Source organism: Hipposideros armiger, unplaced genomic scaffold (genome assembly GCF_001890085.2).
Source record: "Hipposideros armiger isolate ML-2016 unplaced genomic scaffold, ASM189008v1 scaffold_120, whole genome shotgun sequence".
NCBI lineage: Eukaryota > Metazoa > Chordata > Mammalia > Chiroptera > Hipposideridae > Hipposideros > Hipposideros armiger.
Genome location: NW_017731470.1, coordinates 2,984,863 through 3,009,011, shown reverse-complemented (window position 1 = coordinate 3,009,011; position 24,149 = coordinate 2,984,863). Strand labels below are relative to the sequence as shown.

Genomic DNA, 24,149 nt, shown 5'->3' with positions numbered 1-24,149 from the left:
CTCTCTCTCTTGGTTCTGTTTCTCCAGAGAACCCTGACTAATACATGATCCACGTGCATTTCCTGAAAAGACAGATTTAGGGGTGGGGTAGCAAGAAAGCAGGGCTCTGACTTATAAAGGGCATAGATGTCCCTGGAAATGTGTTTATCCTCCTCTCAGGGAGGGTGCTTGTGGTTGGGAAGAATAAGCCATTTCGAGGGGACAAGGGGGTGAGCGTTAAACTGAGGGGCAGATCTGGTAACAGCAGGGAGGTGGGTCTGAATCACTGCAGGCCTTTCATTTGGCTGAGCAAGGTGGGACGGCTTGACAGAGGGGATGCTGCCACCACCAGTCCTTGTCTGCCCTTCCCAGCACTTCACTGCCCTCTAAGGAAGTGTCGGCAAAGACTTCCAGAACATCAGGTTAATAGGGCAACAGGTGATGTGCCTGCTAAAGGAATTCACAAGCCTATTTCTACTACTACCCTCCATGATGAATTTGTGTTGGTGTGGTATCCCAAGCCTGTGATCATCAGAGACACACAGGTGGTTTTTCTCCAGGCGTACAATGGTTCTAAAATGACAATTTCACAGAAATCAGCTCTCTGAATGACAATGCAGTTTTCAGTGTTTCCTGAATCCTGGTTATTTCACATAGCCAAGAATCTATGGATCCTGAATAGAGTGTGGTCAAAATGATTCTTTTCTGTCCAAAGAATTAGCTTCAAACCCACTTTTTTTTTCTTTTATGAATTTGAATCTCCACTAAGAAAAAAAAGAAGCATTCTTAGTTCCACACACAAAAAAAGTGTCCTGGGCTACAAATGAAAAAAACAAAACAAATCTCTTTATGTTATCTCAGGATTCAACTGAGAAAGACACAAAATGCAAATGTCCACTTTTTCCTCCAGGACCCAAACAACGTTAGTCCCGTCAACATGGTGCAGCTTACAGTAAGTGACTTAAATGTCACTCATGATACTACAAAAAGCCTTTTAAAAAAAATAATAACCCAAGAAAATGAAGTTTTTCAGAGAAATAACCAGTTGGAAGCTTTCCAGGTAAAATTATTGTTATTCTGTATGAATTTCTTAAGCCCATGTATCTAACTCCACAGTGAAGCAATGGCATAAAAATACGACAATAATTTTACCTTCATGAATAAACTGAATGTTGCCTTTAGGTCACGTTTTGTCAGAATATCATTTTCTTCAAAGTCCATGCTCTTTTCACCACATTTCGTCCACAGAAAATATGACAAAAATTCCAGAGGTTTGTCCTGAAAAAGCCACACCCATGTAAACTTCTCATGTAAAATAGTCATCTGAAATATAGGTCCACAAAAGTGCAGTAGAAAAGACGGACATATTGTTTTGGTAGAGTTTTCAGCTTTTTACCTAATTCATTTCTAAATCCAGAAAATAAAGTAATGACCATTCAATTTGAGTCAGTAAATGGGACTTAGTTGTGAGTCACATATTCCATCACATGTACTCTTGGTTCTCTTCTGATGGTCACAATTCAGTTAGGTGCCAAGGGCTTATGGGAGGGTTTTGAGATCTTTGGAACCTAAGGAGCCCTCACCGGCCTCTGGACCAGAAGAGGAAGGGGGCAGATGGGATCTTGTCTTTCAGCAGAAAGAAGGCCTGAGAGAGAAGCTACAGCAGCTGCATTACTGGGAAAAACACCCTGTGAAGCTCCCAGGTTTGGGTCCATCTCAGGCTATGGTTTTGAGCACAGTAGAAATTATATCATAAAAGGTTATTTTTAAATAATGAGGTGGCAATACGTACACTGAACCTACACCAAACACGTTTAGAAAACCTATGGTGTTTCAGGAGACAGGGCAGGGCCTTCCAAGGCGCCAGGATCAGCCCTGTGAACATCCCTGATCATCTCATCAGCAGAGCTGGCCAGCGCTTTCAGCACTGGGCTGCCCCGGGGTTGGCTAGACTGCTCAGAGCTGAGTCTTCAGAGAAGGCAGATCACGGGTAAGTGCAGCTTCTCAGACTCCACGACGGACAGCTAACCCTGGAGATGTCTGGTGCTTACCCGAGAAGCCAAGTTGAAACCAAAGCAGACACGTGATAGATAAGGAGAACATATGCAAAGACAATGTTAAATTCACCCACAAGTAGAATGACTACAGTGGAAGAGAAAGATTTGAGAATCTCTCTTTGGAAAATCAAAGACCTTAAATAGCATGGGGTACATTAATATCCCTTTTCCTATCCTAGTCTCTTCTTCCCAAGACCAACAGCAGCATATTTCATTTTTCTTATAGCTTTGCTATGGTCTTGGGGGCAGGGGTATGATCTGCTGACTTTTCTGGGAGAGTATCCAAGATCTGTTTCTATGAAAACGCTTCATGCTTCCCCCATGCTTGTCCTCAACCAAATTGCTGATTTGCTTCTTTCTGTTCTTTTGTATTCTCTTTCCCTTCCTCTCTCCTTTAGCCTTCTTTGCCCTTCGTCTTTGTATACCTGCTTTCACACTTTCTCTGTTTTTCTGTCATACTATTAATTGTTTTATCTGTTGAGTAATGTTTATGTGAAATATAAAGCCACTAACAGGCTTTTTAAAGATGTCACTTCTTATTGAAATTAATCACAGGACAGAAAGCCGTGCACAATGTAGTCCACTTTGAAATAACCTAGAAGATCTTCCTCCTTGTCTGTTTTAGTAACCTAATAGATCTTGGACCCAGCATCTCTCAATGGCTATTTTTACAAACTGATGTAATTTTTCAGAGGAATTGTGCCCCTGAAGGGACAAACTGGCTTAAAAAAAAACCAAAAACAATAAAAGCAAACTAAAAATTTCTTTAAGTGTTGGGGTTTTATAGTGTGCTTTCTTCAGAAAAAATACTTACAGTATTTTCTTTTGAAAGCTCCATCAATCCCTCTGCCAGAGTTTGTGCAATTTCTTGGTTATTCAGAAAGTTAGTCATACCCATGGTGTCAAACATAAACTGTCCTGTAAATATAAGGCCATATGTCTTGTAATTGATTTATGTAAGAGATGTGATCAAGGAGGAAAAAAGCTCAGCTCTCATAGTTGCTTTTTAGTGGATAAAAATGCAAAGAATAAAAATAAAAATTCTATTATGCCGTGAGGATTATCTCCCATGATAAAATATAAAATGGGCAAAAGCAACTAAATGTGCAACATGCAAAAAGCACCCACTCTGGCAAAACTGGTATTGAATAAAATCTTTAAGTATGACAATAAGAAGAGAACATGTGAAAACAAAACTTATAAATTTAAATTTTAGATTCTCAATCCCACCAAAGATTCCTTCACACTCCCTTTTATCTTTGTGCTCAAATACATAAATAATTTAAGCCCCAAAAAAGAAACATACAAATATCCGTACATAGGCATCTTTTACATTTAAAAAAATATTTTGGACAACGTGTTTAGATGAACAGAATTTTCTTCCATTTGACTTCTCATTGCTTACATATATCATCCAAAAATACTCTTGTCCTTAAAAAGCTAATCTTTCCACTTTCTTCTTTAGTTCTTAATATCTAAAAAAGAACCAGGAAAAATAATTTCTCCCTGTTTATAACTTCATAGCTATTTTAAAATATTGATTGAACATCTACTACATGTAGTAGAGTTAAAGCCAAAAAGACAAACCCCTGTTTGGGAGGCAATTATGTGAAAAGATGTAGGACATACATTGACATAAAATACCTCCATGCACACTTATGTGTTATGGCCCTTGTGTAGTCAGTAACGGTGTAAACAGATGTTAACTAGGAACAGGGCCGGGGAAGGAAAGAAAGGAAGGAAGGCATTTATAGGGTGTTTTATTTAGTCAGATGGGAAGAGTTAGGGAAAATTTGAATAGGTAGTTAAGGTGGATGGAAAACCCATTTACCCAGATGGTAAAAAATAAAAGCAAAAAAAAAATGTATTTTAAAGAAAGAACTAATGTAGGTGAAGAACCAGTTGACACAGGAAATTGTTTCCTAAAACCTCTCATGATAATTTGATCATGGGTATGGAGTGTAAATAAGAAAATAGATTCAACAATGTCCAGTGGGCTCAGCAAAGGATCATGGAGCCCAATCACCAAATTATATATTTTAGGTGGAGACAGAACACAATTGTAGAATAATTTACGTAATGGGTGCTGGGGTTTAAGAGGTGCTGAACTTTTAGAGCAAATTGTAGTGGGAAAAGGACAGAGGTCTCTGGCTTAGCAAACACTTAGCAAATTTTGATTAGGTAAATTATTGACTGACATAGGATTAACAAGATGGTAAAATCTGAAACCAGGAACTAACTTCAGCATTTTGAAGATGAATATATTTATTCACCTTTTATATTTACTTAATACTTGTTAAATAATAGTTAATATTTCTTCTTAGTGGATATTCATCATATTTGAAAGGAGATATGAAAAACAAAGGGAACAGTTTTACCGAAGATGCTTAAGAGTCAACTTTTACTTGTACATTCCTACACTTGTATTCACTCTGGATATGAAACAAACGTCACAAATAGTCTGCAACAGAAGTATCAACAGTTCTTACCTATCATCCTGCCACTGATGGTTTTCTGCAGCCCCCTGAAGATAGGACTTAACTGTTTCCTTACTGATTTCAAGGTGTCTTCCAGGAAATCCGTGAGGCTGGACCACGTCTGTAGCTTAGATTCGCTGAAGTAGATGGAAGGGGGACCCCTTTCCTGCCGTTGTCCCAGCCAGTCACTAAGAACTGACATTATTTTCTCCTTTTATTTTTGCAGACATAAACTCAGAAGAAAGAATTCCACTTGTTGTTTATAGTACAAAAAAAAACTTAGTTGTATTTATATCAGGCTTATTATCCTTTCTCATTAGGAGACTAAGATAAACACCCATAGTCTGCTTTCAAAGGTAAAATTAAAAACTCAAAAAGGACACAGCAAATAATTTCAAATGCCTATCTACTCTTTGGTAGATAAGGGTGACACATTATATTTGAAATAAAAAATTAAACAGCTGCTGGATTTGTGCATCGGGAAGTGGAGTAGATATCTAAGTAAGAATATACCGTTTTATGTTTATGAAAATACAAGAACACCCTGCTCTACCTCGTTTCCCCATCAAGTCATCCAACGTTGTCCCTGCAATAGCCAACATGTATCTTCCTCACATTAGGTCAAGCCGCTATCTCTTTCTACAAATATCCCTACGTGACTCTAGTGCAGCGGTTCTCAACCTTTCACAGGGGTCGCCTAAGACCATCGGAAAACACATATTTTCGATGTTCTTAGGAACCGAGACACTGCTCCTCTATCCGTCTCCAGGCCCACATGCAGATATGCCCACATACGAGTACCTGGCGACCCCTGTGAAAGGGTCGTTCGACCCCCAAAGGGGTCGTGATCCACAGGTTGAGAACCGCTGCTCTAGTGGGTGCTTAAGCAAGTTTCTCTCCTTGAAAATCAATTACTGAATGCTACAGTGTCATTTAAATGTTATTTTCTGTCCTGAATGGATAGACTTGTTTGATTCTCCTCCCCACCATGCTTATTGCTAACTATGTGAAAGTCTTTATAAGTGTTCTTCTAGGAGGAGAATAAGAAGAGTGGGAAGGGAGGATGACCAGGAGGAAGAGGAGACAGGAGAAGAAAAGAAAAACCTGTTCCATAGACAAGTGTCTGCCCTGCTATGTTCTGCGAGGCCGATTCCGCTCTCCACAGGGCCAAACGTGCTATCATTTGGTGATGCTGCTATATAAACTAAAATTAACAAGTGACTTCTGTTACAATCTGTAGTAAGTCAATGTGCTTTTCATTATATCATTTTCCTTACAAGTTTCCCAATCATACCAGCTCTCCCCGGGCTTGAAAGGCACTTGGCATTGGGGATCAAAGAAGTAATGCTTTATATAGTTTCTACATCACCCCAAGCCCTGTTTGATAAGAAGTGAGGGAGCCTTAAAGGCGGAAATGCTGAGTGTTACTGTAACAAAGCAATTTGGTTCTCTCGTTGGTCAACCAGGGTTACATTTTGATCCAGTATCTTGAGTTGTGGTATCTAAATGAAGCTTTGCTTTCAGGTGTATTTTATCATCGACTGTTTTCCTCTCAGATGATGCTACTGAAAGGGAACCCAGGCAAGCTTCTTTATCATCTCTTTATAGCTGCAATTCATTTTTCCAAACAAAACCATATTGATTAAGAAAAGTTATTCTTTGTACTTGTTATTTCTCTAGATCAGCAATGATACATCTTTGTGTAACTGTTAAAGATGATGTTTTCAGCTGAGTTTGTGCAAATGATGGTTTGAAGCAAATATTTGCAATAACTAATCCCATTCTAAGCAAATAACTGAGTGATGGGAAATGACAGTTTCAGAGAAGGAATGAAAGACAGGAATTGACATCAGCCAGAACCAGCATTGTTAGCTGTGCTTTGTCTTTTGGTGATCCTGGAGTTGGTGGGTGTGATTGGGCACGGTGGTGAGTCCCCAGAGACACTTACTGTGTTGGTAAGAGCCAGTTGCAATCCCAGTGGGGGCAGTAAATAATGTGCCAGTCAGTTGCGACAGCTGAGAAAGAACTTCTATTCCTGCCTCTGCACAGGCAAAAATAATTTTATTAGCTCATGCACAGGTTTTGCAGTGGAACAGTTAAGCATTATTTAGCACTAATGAGCTGGCGGCAAAAGGCCACTGGCAGTTCCTATCTTCAATTCAAACCCTTCATGGAATAGCCCATCAGCACTTTACAGCTCATCCCCAAGCACTGAAGTCCAAACACTTATGAGGACTGGACGACAGCGTGGAGAAAGAAGCCATGTAGCCTGACCTGGTGCTTGTTTTCAAATTTGGATGCTCAGGCCAAAGACAGATAAAAAAGGCTACATATGTTTTCTAACAATTGTCTGACCCATAAGGGAAGTCTCATTGTAAAAGGAAAGGTTTAAAACTGTTAAACACAGAACGGAATACAGTGGTCAACATTTAGCATGGCATTAATTTCAGTCCTTCTTCAATGACACAGTGTATATGGACCATTTATTGTATGCCAATTGCAACCTTCATAAAGCTGTTTACATTTTTTAACAGGATGCCCCCAAAAGATGAATTTTAGGTTTTTGGCTTTATGGAGGTTTATGAAGTAACGGGGTGAATGATATCTTAACTGAGGAATCCTGGGGAGGCGTAGGTCTGGGCCTGCGGAGAAATGAAAAGTTTGTTTTAGGTGTATTAACTTTGAGATGCTATTTGACATGCAAACTAAATGTCTATATGAAGATGTCAAGTAGGAGCTAGATATGCATCTGCAGCTCAGCGGCATCAGAGCCGAGAGCACACAGTTGGGAGTGACCAGCATACAGATTGAGTATAGAGTCTTAGGAGTGGGTGAGGCTGCCTAGGAGGAAAGAGCAGTCATGGGAAAGGAGCGATCCCAGCGTTAAGCCCTGGGCACATTTAAGGGGCCTGCTGCCGAGGAGAAGGAGCCAGCAAAGGAGATGATAAGAAGCGGCCACTGAGGTAAGAGGAAAACAAGGAGTGTGTGGGATGAGGGAAACCAAGGGAAGTAGGGGAGTTTAAAGGAATGTTCCTCCACATCAAATGCTGCTGAGAGGTCAAACCAAAGTGCGGATGGAGAAGGCACCACTGGGTTTGGGCACATGGAAGTCACTGATAGTCTTCAAAAGCAATTTCAGTACAGATAATGAAAGCACCTGTAGGAGCTTGAGGAGTGACCAACAGGTGAGGAAGGTAGAGGCAGTTAGCATAGACCAGTGGTTCTCGAAATGTGGCGCCTGGATCAGCAGCAGCAGCAGCACCTGGGAACGTGTTAGACATGCAAATTCTGAGCTCCATCCCAGACCTATTGAGCCAGAGGCTCAACGGTGGGCCCAGCAATGTGTCTTTTAACAAGCTCTCTAGGTGAGTCAAGTACACAGTAAAGTTTGAGAGCCACTGGTATAGTCAACTCAAAATGTGGTGAGGGAAACTTTATGGTTTCTCCTTTTTCTTTATTTTGGACAGAAGCTACCACAGGTGTTCCTGATTTGATATAAATGATTCAATAAGGAGAGAGAATTGAGGCGACAGGAGAGGATTTGAGAGTAGGAATGATCAAGAAGGTGAAAGGCAACAGGCTACAGAGTCCAAGTGGAGTAGTTGATCTTTGATTTGAGCAGGGGTGCTTCTGCCAGAGAAGCACAGAGAAGACAGAGAATGATGGTAAGAGGTGGGGTAGGTGGTGTGTTTGGTGGAGGGAGGGAAATTGGGGAGTTTTCTTAGGGAAGTAAAAGGTGAGATCAACAGCTGAGAGAGGGTTATTGAAAGATTGAGTAAAGAGGAGACGGGATATAGTAGTCATCTTAAAGAGTGGGGAAATGGGGCCGGCTGAGTGGCGCGATGGTTAAGAACTGGCTTGGGACACCAGAGGGCCCCGGTTCGGATCCCACATATGAGGGCCAGTGACACTGCCCTCCACAGCTAAGATGCTGAACAGCAGCTCAACCTGGAGCTGGGCTGCCTTGAGTTGCTGGCGACGGTAGGCTGCAGCCTCTGTGGCAGTGGGTTGCCATGGGCTACCGTGTGTAGCCAGTGGCCAGCAGCCGCAGTGAGCGGCCGTCCAGAAGCCGGTGACTGATCTGCGAAGGAAGAGCGCAATGATGGTGCCAACTTGGGCCAGTGAAGCAACGTCCTCCACAACTAGACTGAAGAACAAAACGACAGCAACTTGTCTGTTACCTTTCCCCCAATTCCCCACCGCTGTTCCCATCCCCCCAATTCCCCAATAAAAATCTTTAAAAAAAAAAAAGTGGGGAAATGAACTTATCAAGGAAATATGGTAAGCTTGCTTATCAGTGCGGCAATCCCACTTGATATTGATGCCAGTAAAGTCCAGTCCATAAGAATAGTTGTTTTGTTTTTTCCAACAGCTTTCAGCTGCTTTAGTGCAGGCAGGCATAGATTATGAAGATGGTGGTGTTTTGACCGTTGGCATTCAGCCAAATGAGTTGGGATTTAGCCAGGAGAAAGAGGGACAAAGAAGTTCAGATTCTTTGCAAGATAGTAATGATAATGATGAACCATTAAACCCAAGCTTAACAAGGAAGGAACCAAGGACAAAGCCACGGTGATAGTGAAAAAATGGGAGGGTGTGGATTAGAGGTCTTCAGACAAAGAATTGATAGAGTGGAACTACTAAGTACATGATTTGGAAGTGGTACTTAGAGAGACAGGTGCTTGAGATCAAGATTTCAGAAGCAATACTGGGGGTGACAAGCCCAAGGGAGATGCCTGAGGTGGTGGAAAAGGGGTTTTGGGGCTGAGGAGCCATGGTCTTCTGAGTGAACCAGGGTCTTGACGGTTCATGCATGTGCAACTTACATTTGACAAGAAGTTCGGGGATGGTTTTTCAGGCCTAGAATGTGGTGGAAAATCTATTGTTTGAGTGCCATTAAGTTTCACTTGAGACGATTTTTATGTCACCAAATCTATTGTCCTTTTGCCCTTATTCTCTGCCTTTCAGTACTTTACTTTCCCATATTTTTTCTTTTTCTTCTACTCCAATTAAAAAATTTGCTTTTCTCTCATTATAAAAGTAATACTAGTTTTTTTACAGAAAATAGAGGCAAATAAGATAAAAGAAAATAAGTGATATTTCCTTCCTTTTATTTATCACCTTATTCAATTATTGTTAACACCTTGGTATACATCCTTCCAAACCCTTTTCTATATATACATCACCACCACCCTCCCCACACATACACAGATTTTAAACACTGGGATCACACCATCCATATTCTCTGTAACCTACTCTTTAAAAGCTGATTTCAAAAGTAGAAAATTTGAAAAACACACCTAGAGATAGATTCTGTTAATATTTTGCTATATTTCCTCATAGATTTTTATGCAGTTTCTACATAGTTGAGGTTATATAATTGTAATAGCTGTGTAAAAAAAATTGTTACAATAATTTATATTTCATTCTCTTTTAAACCCCTTCCCACCCTTTTGTTTTTATCCTTTCCCCTGGTTGAAGCTTGCGAGGGGCATGTTCCATGTATTGAATAGTGGAATTTCAAATTCCAGTGGAGTTTGAAAATCAAGAACTTTAAAACTCACAGTCCCTGAGGAATGGGAATGAGAAACAATTTGAGAAAACTTAATTTTACACTCCCTGTCCCCTTCTCTGCTTGGTAAAAACAAAAGAAACAAACAAACAATCAAAAAACCCAAACTCATACATAGCCCATGAATGTAGAGCTTTTATTTAACAGATACCTAAAATTAGTGAATTTGATTTAATGTTTCTAAAATTTCCCTTCAAGAACTGAAATGAGCTTAGAATTATATGGGCCAGCCGAGTGGCGCGATGGTTAAGAGCTGGCTTGGGATGCCAGAGGACCCCGGTTCGGATCCCACATATGAGGGCCAGTGACACTGCCCTCCACAGCTAAGATGCTGAACAACAGCTCAACCTGGAGCTGGGCTGCCGTGAGTCGCCAGCAACGGCGTAGGCTGCAGCCCCTGTGGCAGTGGGTTGCCATGGGCTACCGTGTGTAGCCAGCAGCCAGTGTGAGCGGCCAGCAGCCACTGTGAGCAGCCATCCAGAAGCCGGCGACTGATCTGCCTCACCCGGGAAGAGCGCAATGATGGTGCCAACTTGGGCCAGTGAAGCAACATCCTCCACAACTAGACTGAAGAACAAAACGACAGCAACTTGTCTGTTCCCCTTCCCCCAATTCCCCAATTAAAAAAAAAATCTAAAAAACAATAACAAAAGAATTATAGTAGCTGATACTAGACAAGTAGGCACTTAAAATTATATCAGCAAACCTCAGTGATCAACCTCACTCATCTTTACAAAGCACTTCAGTGTCTTCAGTGTTCCAATATTATATTATTATTTATTTGTATTAAGTTTTTATCTTATTTTGATATTCACACGTTCTATAAGGTAAGGTACTATTATTGTGACTTTCATATGAGGAAATGGAGGTCCTCAAACTTGCCTGAAGCCACGCAGCTCAAGTGGCATAAGTGGGATTCAAGTCCAGGTCTTTCTTTAGTCACCAAGTTCACGCTCACCCACCCCAGGTTCGGAACACAGCAGGGAAAATTTTCTCAGCTTGACCAGCTACGGTTCCTTTGCTGGTCAGGCGCTTTCCCTTGTCTTGTGGAGCCTGACTTTACTGTATTTTCCAGAAGAAATAGAAATAACGTTCCTCGCTGGCTCTTGCCACTAGTGACTTTATTTCTGCAGGCAAGTTTTCTCTGACTACTAACCCCAAAGCCCTTTCCCCCTAAATACCTCAGGACATGAGGTATAAAGCAAAAAAGAAAGAGTAAATGTGATTGGATCATTTGAACTGAGGGTATTTCACAAATTCCCAAAATATCATTATAAAGTAGACGTGACCACTAACTTTCAAAACTGACCTGATGCTCCAAGTGGTACAAAGAGGTCCACGTGACCCCCCTTCTTTTTCAGGGGCCACATAGCTTCCTAATTTCTCCCAGAAATCTCTCACTTCAGGCCTCAATACATTTTTAATACCAATTTTATAGCCTGAGGGGAAAAAATCAAAATATTAATTTGTAATATTATCATGAACAGAAACTCTCAGCAGTTTGTGAATACAGAACCACAATTCAAAAGGCCAACATCTGCTCCTAAGACCAAGCTCTGTAGGGCACCTTGGCTTCAAGGCCGTACCATGTTAGGGCCACAGAGGTACCACTAGACTCCATCATGGAGGAGGTACCACGGTCTCCTTCATATTCTGGGTTTATTGGACATTGTGCATGTAGTTTAGGATGTTGCGTTTCTGCCTCCGCTGGGCAGCACTGTAAATTACCAGGCTCGGAGCAGGACTGAGGGCAAGTCAATTCCTGGGATTTTGCAACCAAGTTCTGAAGTAGAAATGTTTCCCACATTGTCAATCAAAAAATAAGTTGCTCAGAGTGGAAGTAAGGCCCCAGAGACGGTCAACATCACTGGAACCCTCACTTCCTGGAAATTGTGTGAGATGACTCAGCTCTCCTGCATCTGGGCCCATTTCGAGGGAGTCCTGACTTGGCATTGCTACGCCCCAGAAATGAAATGAAAACAGTCAGGCACAAGAGTCCTGACAGGTCACTCCTTTGCATCAAGAGGTCTAGATACACAATGGAAGGACCTCTTCAGGTGACTCAAATAAGAGATTTCATTATGTTGTTTTTACGCGTAAGGTGAAAGCTTTTGGGAAAACACCACAATTATATCAAAGGAAACTTGAGTTTTCTGAGGTATTTTTGTTATTGCTACTATTGCTTTAAAAAAAGAAGAAAACAAGGAAAAGGCAGGGTTTAGAAACCTTTCTCATCTGGAGAACAAAAGGGCTGAGATCAGGAAACCCTAACAGGCTCTTCTACTCCATATGAGGTGAACCTACTACCACAGTATAAACTTGCACTCGATTCTTCTCCACCATTTATAGAAGGGCCACCATGTAATGAATCATAAATTTATACCATAAATAGCAGCTGTGCTTTACTTTTGGGGGGATATATAAATTGAATGCAGAACAACAGCTTGCTCTGGGCACAGGTAAACTAACCAAGAAAAGCCAAAAATAATGCAAAGCTGAACCGAAAGCAGTTAGTTTGTGCTAATAATAAAATTCACTAAAACTATTCCAAGTCTGCTGAGTTCCAGCCACAGAGATGGCAGTTTGATGGGTGATTCAGGCACTCACTCTGCCATTGTGTGAGTTCCCTGCCAGCTGGATCCTAGACCATCTATTCCCTCCCTTCCCTCATTCCACAAAAATGGGCAATTTCTGTTAGCAAAACTTAAAACAATTCTATTTTAGGTATAAGCAAGGAAGGGTGAAAATTATAGTATGAGGAAATATAGAAACTGAAAGTTTGTTTCTACAAATTTATCATCTCCTTCCCCCCCAAAATGGTAACCACTGAACTTTTTAAAAGATGGCCCATAACAAGTTAGTGATATCAGCCGATCCTTTCCTTTGTGGCATAGCCACTTGGAAATATAACAAATGTTGTTAATGCACACCCATTTATAGATCTTCATATTTGCTACTATTAAAATTGCTTCACTTTCATCAAACTTAAAACCTTTTCTGCATCAAAGGACGTAATTAACAGAGTGAAAGGCAACCTACAGAGTGGGAGAAAATATTTGCAAATCATATATCTGATAAGGGGTTAATATCCAGACTATATATAGAATGTCAACAGCTCAATAACAAAAAAAATCAAATAACCCAATTAACAAATGAGCAAAGGACTTGAATCGACATTTCTCTAAAGAAGATAACACAAATGGCCAACAAGCATATAAAAAGGTGCTCAGCATCACTACTCATCAGAGAAATAGTGGTGGGCCTCATTAAATCAATTGAAGGCCTGAACAGAACAAAAAGGCTGCCCTTCCCTTGAATAAGAGGGAACTCCTCCTGCTTGACTGCTTTGATCTGGGATATCAACCTTTTTAGCAAATTGGAACTTAAATAGCAATTGAAAGGTCATACATGTGGACAAACATTACGTCAGTGCAAAGTTAGTTGTTCTTTCCAATCCCATCTTACCTTGGAGTAAATTGATTTCCCTGCTGTCTCCATCACTAAATATTCCCATACTCTGTGCCGTCTGCCCAGCCAGAGCTTTTTCTATGAGATAAAGCAGGCTCTCCAAGGTTATGCCACTGTGTTCATACACCACAGAAATTACACCTGCTCTAACACTGTTCACCACCATCTAAGAGATGAAAGCAAAGCTGTAGGAACCAAAGCCCATTATTTTAGACTGTTTATTAACAAAATTAATTTAGTGAATACATAATCTGTGATTTTTAAAGACTGATTTTTTTTCCCCCACAGAAATTATGGAAAGAGGAAGATAAGCTTTCTCTTCACTGACCTTTTAAAGTATTTCTTTTCTAATTATAACAGGAGTAAATTAAATACATTTGTAACTCCATCACTTAGAGATAAATACTATTAACAAGCTAGGTTAGTTTCTTCTAGCCTTTTTATCTTTGTACTCGCCCATGCACAGAGATAAATATACAACGTTTAAAAAATAATAAAATTGAGATCATTCAATTTTGCAATAGACTTCTTACATAGATTTAGTTTTCCTCTTAATTATGAATGTTTTAATTATAAATATTGATTGATAAGTATTTCCCATTGAAATAAAAATTAAAACCACTATTCTTTGAATTCAATAACCAAATAAACTTTTCATTGTGATAAAATTAATTCACTAGCAGCAGGCAGGTTGGAAAGTCATTGAAATCACTGATGTTTTCCAAAATCTGATGCCACTTCCTGGAGGTCATAGTTCAACTGAATATAGAACTACCACATGATTACACCCTACTTCTTACCCCAATTCCCATCACGTCATAGTCAAATATGTAATTATGACATAGTTTTATATATAGAAGACAAGTAGGAGAATGGACTGATTTTATACCAGCTTATTCACCCATACTCTGTCACCAGCATGATGCGTTTTTAAACATTAGGGAAACTATTTACGGCCCATGTGGAGATCAAAACGCTTATCTTGTTTTCATGTGGATCCACTAAGCTAGCCATTGTAAATGATCTAGGTCGATTCCTAGATGTCCAGAAAGAGAAGTGATTTCATATCTTAAAAGCAATCATTGTGTTCCAAATAGGAATCTTTTTTTTTTTTGGACATTTTAAGTAGGCCAATGAATATAACCTACTAAATGCTGTCCCTTACCTATTCCTTATATGTGTATTAATGTATATACATATACACTTATATACCCATATATAAATACATGCTTCCTATGTCTTCTTTGTATTTCCTTTATTTTTCTTATTCATATTAAAATGAAAATGTTTAACTTCATTATACAAAGAACATATTTTAATTTAATGGCATCCTCATTTAATAGGAATAGAATTTCTGATATTCGTTCTTCTTTTGAGAGATGGTGGTTACATGACATTATTAAAAGTCATGGGCATTCCAAAGAAGTTTTAAAATAATCTGTAATCACCTTGCTCTTTTGTGGATTAAGTGCAACAAATTCAAGAATTTATTGCACTCCTACTAATAAATGCAAGGCAATTTGGGTGCTGTAATGCTTCCTTAAAAATAATTTTGATTTATGGTTATCTTTATTGCTTCTCATTTTAAAAACTGTTTTGTGTCTGTAAACTTCCACTTAGATCAGACCAGTTTTGTTTTAAGAGCTGAATCAATTTCATACATGGTGGCCAAAAGATTGCCACACACCCTGTAGTGTAGATGAAAGAAACTGATTCCGAAAAGGCCGGGCCTCTTAGCACACTCTGTACCTCATAGGCAGGGATCCGAGATGATATTAATATGAAGTGTGGCTGGAAAGCATATGAAGGTCTGTCATCATTTTTATTAACTCCACGCCAATTTTTCTTTGATAATAGAGGATAGGAATGGCTTCCAGAAACATTGCTTCTATAGGAAAAAAGGGGGAGTAAGTGAAGTTCTCATTCTCACTTCATTTGACTTTGATAAGTGAGCACCAATATGTATGTTCTCTGAGCATCAGTTATACTGCATGCAAGGCAGGTGGCCTCAGTCTCCCTCTGTGATTCGGGGACAGCAGCAAATGGGGCTCCTAGGTGGGGTGGGGCCAATGCTGCCCTGGGCCTCCTCTCTCCATGTATAGGATGCCAGAAAGGTTTCTTGGAACTTAGCTTTTGTGGGGCGCTTAAAACAAATGTAGTGACAAACTTAGGGGTTCAAAACGACATTTTGAAAAGGAGCAACTGAGAGATTTTAAACGTCCTTAATCATCCAGGCCTCATAATTTTCTGAGTAATCTCCCCATTCTCTCCACGGCCACCCCCCCACACACACACATTACCATTTGGATATGCTTACTCCATTAAAAAAAATTTATGGAAAATTGATATTTTTGTTCAGTAACTTTATATGGAAAATATACTATATCCTCCATATAGCCTCTTTGCAGGGCTAAGAATATTTGAAATGTAAATTTTGAATGTTACATATTGCCCTCTTCAGAAAGCATGTTCAAAGACCACTGTTCTTGCTATTTCGTAGGATAAGAGCCATATAATTATGCAAGATCCCTGCATGTCAGTTAAATTATTCTAGAATGAATTCTTGGTATCAGGGGGATAGTCCTGAGCCTTCAGTAGATGGGGGTTTGCTTACCTCTTAGGCAAAGCTTCTAAGGATGCCAAAACAAGCTGCTTCTCCAAAGCTTCATGTAATCCCAGCCGATCCCTCACGGCCTGGGAGAGACGTGGTTGGCATTTGGATTTTACCAATCTAGAGCAGCATGTTCCGCTCACCCAAGGGGGTCGAACTCTGAGTAACTCCTCTGAAAAACAAACAGCAGCCGCTCGGCTGTTTCCTTCATGCATCTCCCCGCCAAGTCTCCATAGATAAAGGCATCAAAAATAAAGCTGTACCAGGGCAGTAATCCAAATGGCAATCACGATAGCCATTTTTACAGGCTCTGTTTGGATTTCTTATCCTCTCAGCACTGGGGCTGCGAGTCCCCAGTCATTTCAGGTCAAGAAACAAAGCTCAGAGAACAAGCAACTCTTTTTCTTGTGGAAACCACCTCCTCAATTTATAGACTTCACATCTATTTCTGCCCTTTTTCTTGGCTTCAAGTAATTTCCCATTTGTTACCATCTCACAGAGGGTGAGTCAGTTAAAAAAAGAAAAAAATGGGAGCGCTCAGATCAGTTTTGTTGATTCCTTTTACACACTGTGCAAATCAGATGGCTTAGCTGAAAGCATGTCTCATCCCTACTCCCTTTCCCCTTTACAAATACCATTCTTCCTGCTTTTGTTCTCATTTTCTTTTCTCCTCCTTTTTCACCAATCCCAATTCTTCTGAATTGTCCTGAACCTATTTATTTGTTTTTGCCTGTGTTCGAACTTCTCTTTCCTCATCTTTGGTCTTATAAACCTGAGAGGAACTAGGACAGCAATGGAGGCCCTGGTATTTGATGGTATATATTTCATCTGAAAATTTTTTTTCTTATTAATTAACTTGAACTATATGGTGAAAAAAAGAGAAACAAAAAAGAAATTGTCCTGATCATACTTCAGAGAATGCCACCCACCACTATTCCAGATACATAGCACTGTTCTCCTCTGTGGGAATTTGTATGTAAATCCATTGCTTTCTACAACACTTGGTTAAGATATAAAGTTTTAAAATGCCACTCACTCTTACGTAATGCAATTTTCTCCCAAATTATTTTCCTGAGGCATTTTTCTCTTTGTCTCTCTTGTAGCTCCTCATCGGCTGTTTTGGGTTCATTCAGGGTCCCATAAATAGCAGCAGCTTCCCTCGGTGTCAGCCAATCTAAGTTGGACACACAGGCCAAGTAATGGTGCTTCCAAGCCCCGTACTCATGATCTGTTGGCGTATAGGGCAGAAACCATCCAAACTTGATGCACTTGGGCATCCATAAGCAATCCTTCAGAAAAAGAAACGAGAAGGACGAGTGGCAAATTTTTTAAAGGACAGTTTCCTAGTAGTAATGTTTTCAGGCACATAGATAATTGTTTTTTTTTATTACTTTGAGATTTCTAGTGCAGTTACCCTACCATCTAAACTTGACTATGAGAGATAAGAAACTTACCCCATAGGAATAATACCCTTTGATGAACATATACATTATATATGAATATATGTATTAGTCATCTTTAAATAGTTACCCAGTGCTCTCATAGCATTTGGTTACTCTAACCCTAGATTCTGAAAATTCTGCTTCTAGCAATGGTGTGGTAGTTCGTTTCAGACCAGCCCTCATACTGACAACAACTTTGATTGAACCATATGATATTGCCAACATGCAACCAGTGTTGATATATGAAAACAGCAAGGTTTAATTAAATAACTAGACAAAGTATTATAAAACAATCACTTGAAGTCATGTGGAGCTACCAATGCAGTAAGGACCTATGCAGACACGACCCCAGGGAGAAGGGGAATCCAGGAAACTAAGCCTGAGAGTTGGCATCACTTTAACTTCAGGAAATTTGACAGTTACAAAGTAAAGCTTAGGATGAGAAGCAGAGCAGAAAGTTCTGGCTGGAAGACTTAGAAGCTATAAAGAGTTTCAGGCGTTCTCACAGGGAAGAGAAGAAACAAATTTAAATTCAGGGCCCACTAAGAGGAAGAGAGCTGGTAACCACAGCAGACTTTCAGTAAGGATGATAAAGGGTGGGTAACCTATCCCCAGGACTGAAGATAGCTTTGAAATATCTCATTCTCTGATTGTATTTAAGGGATCTGTTCCTAGTCATACAAAATGTCAGAAGTGAAAGCAGTTTCTTTCTGGGGGGAGATAATAACATCCATAGACACAAATTATCACATGAATTTCTTATACTCAGTATCTGGTACTCAATCAAAATTACCAAGCACACAAAAAGACAAGAATTGTGTTGTTTCTTTTTTTGTCTTCTAGTAAATAGAGAGAGACCCTCAGGAGACCCAGACATCGAAATGTTCAGACATGAACTTTAAAGAAAATCTATAATTAATACAAATGCCAAAAAACTGTATACACATTTTAAGAAATGAAAAAACTGTATTAAAATTGTAATACTCAATACATACCAATAACAAAGGGGGAACACAAGTCACGTTTGATTTCTTCAATTACAAGAGGTGCTCAAAGTGGTTACCATCATGATAATTTTAATACAGTTTTTTTTCCTTTCTTAAAATGTGTATACAATTTTTGGCACCCTCTGTATGTCTAAGAAGTTAAATGGCTAGGTGAAAATTTTGGCAAAATAATCAAATCAACATTCTAGAACTGAAAAATATAATAACTGAAATTTAGAACTCAATGGGCCCGTTTAAGAGCAAAGTAGAAACCAGCTAAAGAGAGAATCAGTAAACTGAAATACCAGCCAGAAGAAAAGTCCAGACTGAAACACTGAAGGCCAAAAGGATGGAAAAAATATATGAGAGAATATGAAATTTATGGGGTGTGGTGAATCAGTCGAAGGTATAAGTTTTGGAATCCCAGAAGAAAAGAGAAAAAAATGGAGCAGAAGCAATATATAAAGAGACAGCATCTGAGAACTTTTCAAAATGGGTAAAGGACATTAAATCTCAGATTCAAAAATCACTGCAAAACACAAAGCAGGATAAACACACGCACATGCACACACCCCTCTTGGTACATCATGATACAATTGCAGAAAACAAGAAAGAGAGAAAAATATCCTAACAGCAGTTAGAGAAAATAGAAATATTACCTTTAAAGGAAAAACAATAAACTTTCTACTTCTCAAAAAAAAAAAAGTTATGGAAGCCAGAGAACAGTGGAAAATTTTCAATGTTCTATAAAAAGATTAACTGCCAACCTAGAGTTCAAATTTCCAGTAACAATAGCCTTCAAATATGAAGGTGAAATGCATTTTCAGACAAAAACTAAGAGAATTTGTCAGCAGCAAGCAGCATTAAAAGAAATATTAAAGATAATTCAGAAGGAAAATAATCCCAAAGGGAAACTCAGAGATGCAGGAAGGTATGGAGAGCAAGAGAAAAAGTAAAGATGTGGTTACTTATAAATAAATATTGACTCTCTAAAACAATAGTATATGTATACATCACAAGACTATATACATATATATATATATATGTGTGTGTGTGTGTGTGTATTTTATATATATATATATATAATTAAATATATATAAAACTAAAATATTTGACAACAAAAGCATAGAAATGGAGGGTGGTGGGGTGATGGAGTTAAAGGGTTCTAAGCTTTTTATATTATCTCAGAAGTGGTAAAGTAACCCTAGGCTGACTGTAGTAATTTCTATAGTAGCCATGAAATAACTGCTAAAGAATTTATAATTAACAATCTAAAAAATATTTAAGTACTCCAAAAGAAGACAAGAAGAGAAAAAATTAAATAAAACACATGGAACAAACAAAAAATAAATAATAAAATGGTGGACTTAAGCCCCAATATATCAGTATTTACATAAACGAAAACAGATTAAATTACTCCAGCTAAAAATCAAAGATTGCCAAATGTTAACCAGCACCACCACCACTTGCTTACAATATATATCCCTGAAATATAAGGACACAGAAAGTTTGAAAGTAAAAAGAAAACAATATATCAGGCCAACACTAAGCCTGAATTCTTAAATGCTACAAATTAAGGGCTCACAGTTGGCTTTTGCACGTGGCCCCACCATAGAGAAGGGGGTATTCTCTGAGATCAGAATCTCAACACAAGCCCACCCTGTAAAGTGCATACAAGTTAAAGAAGTAAATTATTGACTTATGTTTAAAGTATTGTCTACCATTACATTTTATTAAATCTTTACAAAGAAAATGAAGAGACAATAGGCCAGAGGCAGGATTAATGGCAGAAGAGGTTGAAAATCTAGATTTATGTTCTTCAACAGATGCTAGCCAAAGAGAGATCAGTTGAAGTTGTGGTTATATAGCAATTTTTGAAGTGAGTTATCATGGATAAAATATTATCATAGAAACACCAAAGCTTAAACAATTTTTCATGGAAAAACTTGGACTTCTTTAGCCAAGATAAAATGTTTTCTAAATAACTGAGTATTTAAAGATCATTAAAAATACATGAATTATTAGAAGAGTGTATATCCCCTTACTTACAAAATAAATTACTGTATTTAAATTACCCCTATATTTTTCCTCTAAGAGTAAGTTAATAGTATGATTCAGATATCCTCCGTTATTATCCTCAGGGAAGAAAGCTACCCCAGTTGCCTCATTACAGATTATTGTTGTATTTGGGCCCTAATACTAGGAAATGACAAGTAGTAAACCTGTTCAGTTAAAAACTTCCAGGGCCAGCTGACTTGTGCAGCTGCACATAAATCTTTCGGATTCAGAAAGGAAAAGATATAGAGAGAAATGAAGCGTGGTAACACTGTAGAGAAATCCACTTTGGCCACTTGTGTTCTTCCTGGGAACCGGTCTTGGACAAACCTAAAAAGAGATACAGAAATTTAGTTCAGAACACTAATATCTAAAATGGACTAAAAATCCAGTATAAATATTAATCATTATTCTTTCTCTAATGTTCCACCTATTTAAAAAAAACACACACTTAAATCCTAAATAACATAAGGCTAGACTTTTTTAAAATACTGTATCTACTTTTAATGATCCTTTCTAAAGAAGATAAATAACAAAAATATCTCAACTCCACAGGGAAAAAAAATCTGAAATAAATCTAGTTGTTTAAACTATAACTCTGGTTGTTTACGTCCCCCTCTCCTTTTCCGCTTTACCCCAAATTCAATAACTCAGCAAATCCTGTCAGCTCTACCTACAAAATGTAGCCCCCAATCCAACCACTTCTCTCCATCTCCACTGCCATCACTTTCGTCCAAAGCACCTCCACTTCTCTCCAACGCTATTGTAAAAGCCTCTTGATTGTTCCCTGTTCCACTCTCGACTTCCTAGAGCCCGTTCTCCACACAGCAGCCCTTTGTGGTTTTTTAAAATGCAACTTAGATAATGTCACTCATGCAAGTAAAACCTTACAATGGCTTCCCAAAGCAATTAGAATGAAAACCTCTGGCTAAATCACACTTAGTGGTGAAATATTAAATGCCTTCCCCTAACATCAGGAAAAAAGTAACAATGTCCACTCTCTCACTACTTCAATTTAACAAGTACATCCTAGCCAGTTCAATAAGACAAGAAAAAAATAAGTAAAAGGCACACATATTGGAAACTGTAAAACTGTCTCAATTCATGTGCCTGTAGGTAGAATCTACAAAACAGCAATTACAAACAACTATGGAATCTACAAAACAACTATTATTGAATTTAAATTGTTGAACTTATTAGTCTAAAATTATTGATAATTTTGTTTTTAATGTTTATAGGATCTATAGCAATAGCCCCTTTTTTCATTCCTGATATTTGTCAATTTGTGTTTTCTCTCTTTTTTCCTTTGCTGCTCTTGCTAGGAGTTTAACATTTTATTACTGTTTTAAAAAAAAAACAGCTTTTGTTTGCATAGATTTTCTCTATTGTTTGTCCATTTTCTATTTTATTAATTTCTACTATTCATTATTTCTACTTAGTTTGGGTGTGATTTGCTATTTTTTTCTAGTTTCTTAGGGTGGAAATTTAGATAATTAATTGTAAACGCTTTTTCTTCTCTAATATAAGCATTTAAATAATGTATTTCCCTCTAACATGTGCTTTTAGCTGTATCCCCCACACTTAGATATGTTGTATTTTTATTGTCATTCAATTAGATATATTTTCTAATTTCCCTTGTGATTTCTTCTTTGACTGTAGGTTATTTATAAGCGAGTTAATGTTCAAATGCTTGGGGATTTTAAAAGATATTTTAGGGCCGGCCGAGTGGCGCAATGGTTGGGAACTCGCTTGGGATGCCAGACGGCCCCGGTTTGGATCCCACATATGAGGGCCAGTGACACTGCCCACCACAGCTAAGATGCTGAACAGCAGCTCGACCTGGAGCTGGGCTGCCGTGAGTCGCTGGCGACGGCGTAGGCTGCAGCCCCTGTGGCAGTGGGCTGCCATGGGCTACCGTGTGTAGCCAGCAGCCAGCGTGAGCGGCCAGCAGCCGCAGTGAGCGGCCGTCCAGAAGCCGGCGACTGATCTGCCTCGCCAGGGAAGAGCGCAATGATGGTGCCAACTTGGGCCAGTGAAGCAGTGTCCTCCACAACTAGATTGAAGAACAAAACGACAGCAACTTGTCTGTTCCCCTTCCCCTAATTCCCCAGTACTGTTCCCATCCCCCCAATTACCCAATAAAAATCTTTAAAAAAAAAAAAAAGATATTTTAATTAATCTCAAATTTATTGCCTTGTTAAAGAACTTATGATTTCAACAATTTTGAGATGTAATGAGTCTGATTTTGTGAACTAGGAAATTATGTATCTTGGTGAATGTTATTTTGCTCCTAAAAAGAACATATATTTGCAAATTGTTGGTTTTCTGTAAATATTATGTCAAGAAGGTTGAGAAAGTTGCTCAGTTTTTCTATATTTTTTGTGTAGTTCTATTATTAATTCAGTCAGTTTTTGTTTCGTGTAATTTGAAACTGCTATTTGGTACATGCATGTTTATAATTGTTATGACTTCTTGATGAACTGATCCTTTTCTCATCATAAAATGTCCCTCTCTGTCTCTCTGGTAATATTCCCTTGTCTTGAAGTCTATTTTGTCTGATATTAATAATTGCCATCCTACTTTTATATGCTTACTATTTGCGTGGAATATCTTTTCCTATCCTTTTACTTTTATCCAATCAGTATCTTTATATTTAAAGCGAATCCCTTGTAGTCAGGATACAGTTAGATCTTCTTGTTATTGTTGATTTTTTTTTTAGTTCATTTCACAATTACCTTTGAGAGTGTATTCCCCTTATATTTAATAGAATTATTGATATGATTGAAACTAAGTCTCAATTTTGTTATTTGGCTGTCCCGTTGTTTTATGAAACTTTATTTCTCCTCTCCTTCCTGGGTTTGAATTAATATATATATATTTTTTGTATTCCATTTTAAGTCCTTATTTGGTTTTTCAGGATACCTCTTGCTTTACTCTTTTAAATTGTTGCTAGGAAGTATGATACGCTTCCTTAACTTTTTGTAGTCTACTTAGAGTTACTATTCTTGTAAAATTAAAGAAAGTACAACACTACAGTTCTCACCATCCTTTGTGCTTTTGTTGTTATATATATTACATCTACTAATGTTATAAACCCCACAATACATTGTTTTTGCTTTAAACAGTCATGAGTCTTTAAAGTGACTTAAAATTTTTTTACTTTCCCACACATTTACCATTTCCTGTGCTCCTCGTTCCTGCTTATAAAACCACGTTTCCATCTGGCATCAATTTCCTTAGCCTGAAGAACATCCTTTAGCATTTCTTTACTGCAGGTCTCCTGACGACAAATTTTTTCAGTTTCCTTTTATCTGAAAATGTCTTCATTTACTATTACGACCCCATTAATTAATTTAAGTAATTATCATCTTGTAGCCAATCTGGTTTCTGCTTTCTCTTCCTCCTCCTCTTCTTTTTTCCCTACTTCCATATTATTTTAGAGTAGTACAAGGCATCATTTCATCTATAAATATTTCAGTGTGTACAACTAAACAATAAGAACATT

General features: G+C 38.5%; 1 protein-coding gene across 1 annotated transcript in view; it reads right to left on the bottom strand.

The window, feature by feature from the left end:
- Positions 1–24,149, bottom strand: part of ECT2L (epithelial cell transforming 2 like) — a 65,473-nt gene that overhangs the window by 25,821 nt on the left and 15,503 nt on the right. Inside the window, 11 exon segments of the mRNA XM_019648133.1 lie at positions 1,132–1,257; positions 2,851–2,954; positions 4,526–4,708; positions 6,462–6,554; positions 11,392–11,431; positions 11,433–11,521; positions 13,548–13,716; positions 15,300–15,438; positions 16,165–16,333; positions 17,198–17,450; positions 20,812–20,974. Of these exon segments, the coding sequence (XP_019503678.1) occupies positions 1,132–1,257; positions 2,851–2,954; positions 4,526–4,708; positions 6,462–6,554; positions 11,392–11,431; positions 11,433–11,521; positions 13,548–13,716; positions 15,300–15,438; positions 16,165–16,333; positions 17,198–17,450; positions 20,812–20,974 (1,528 nt within the window).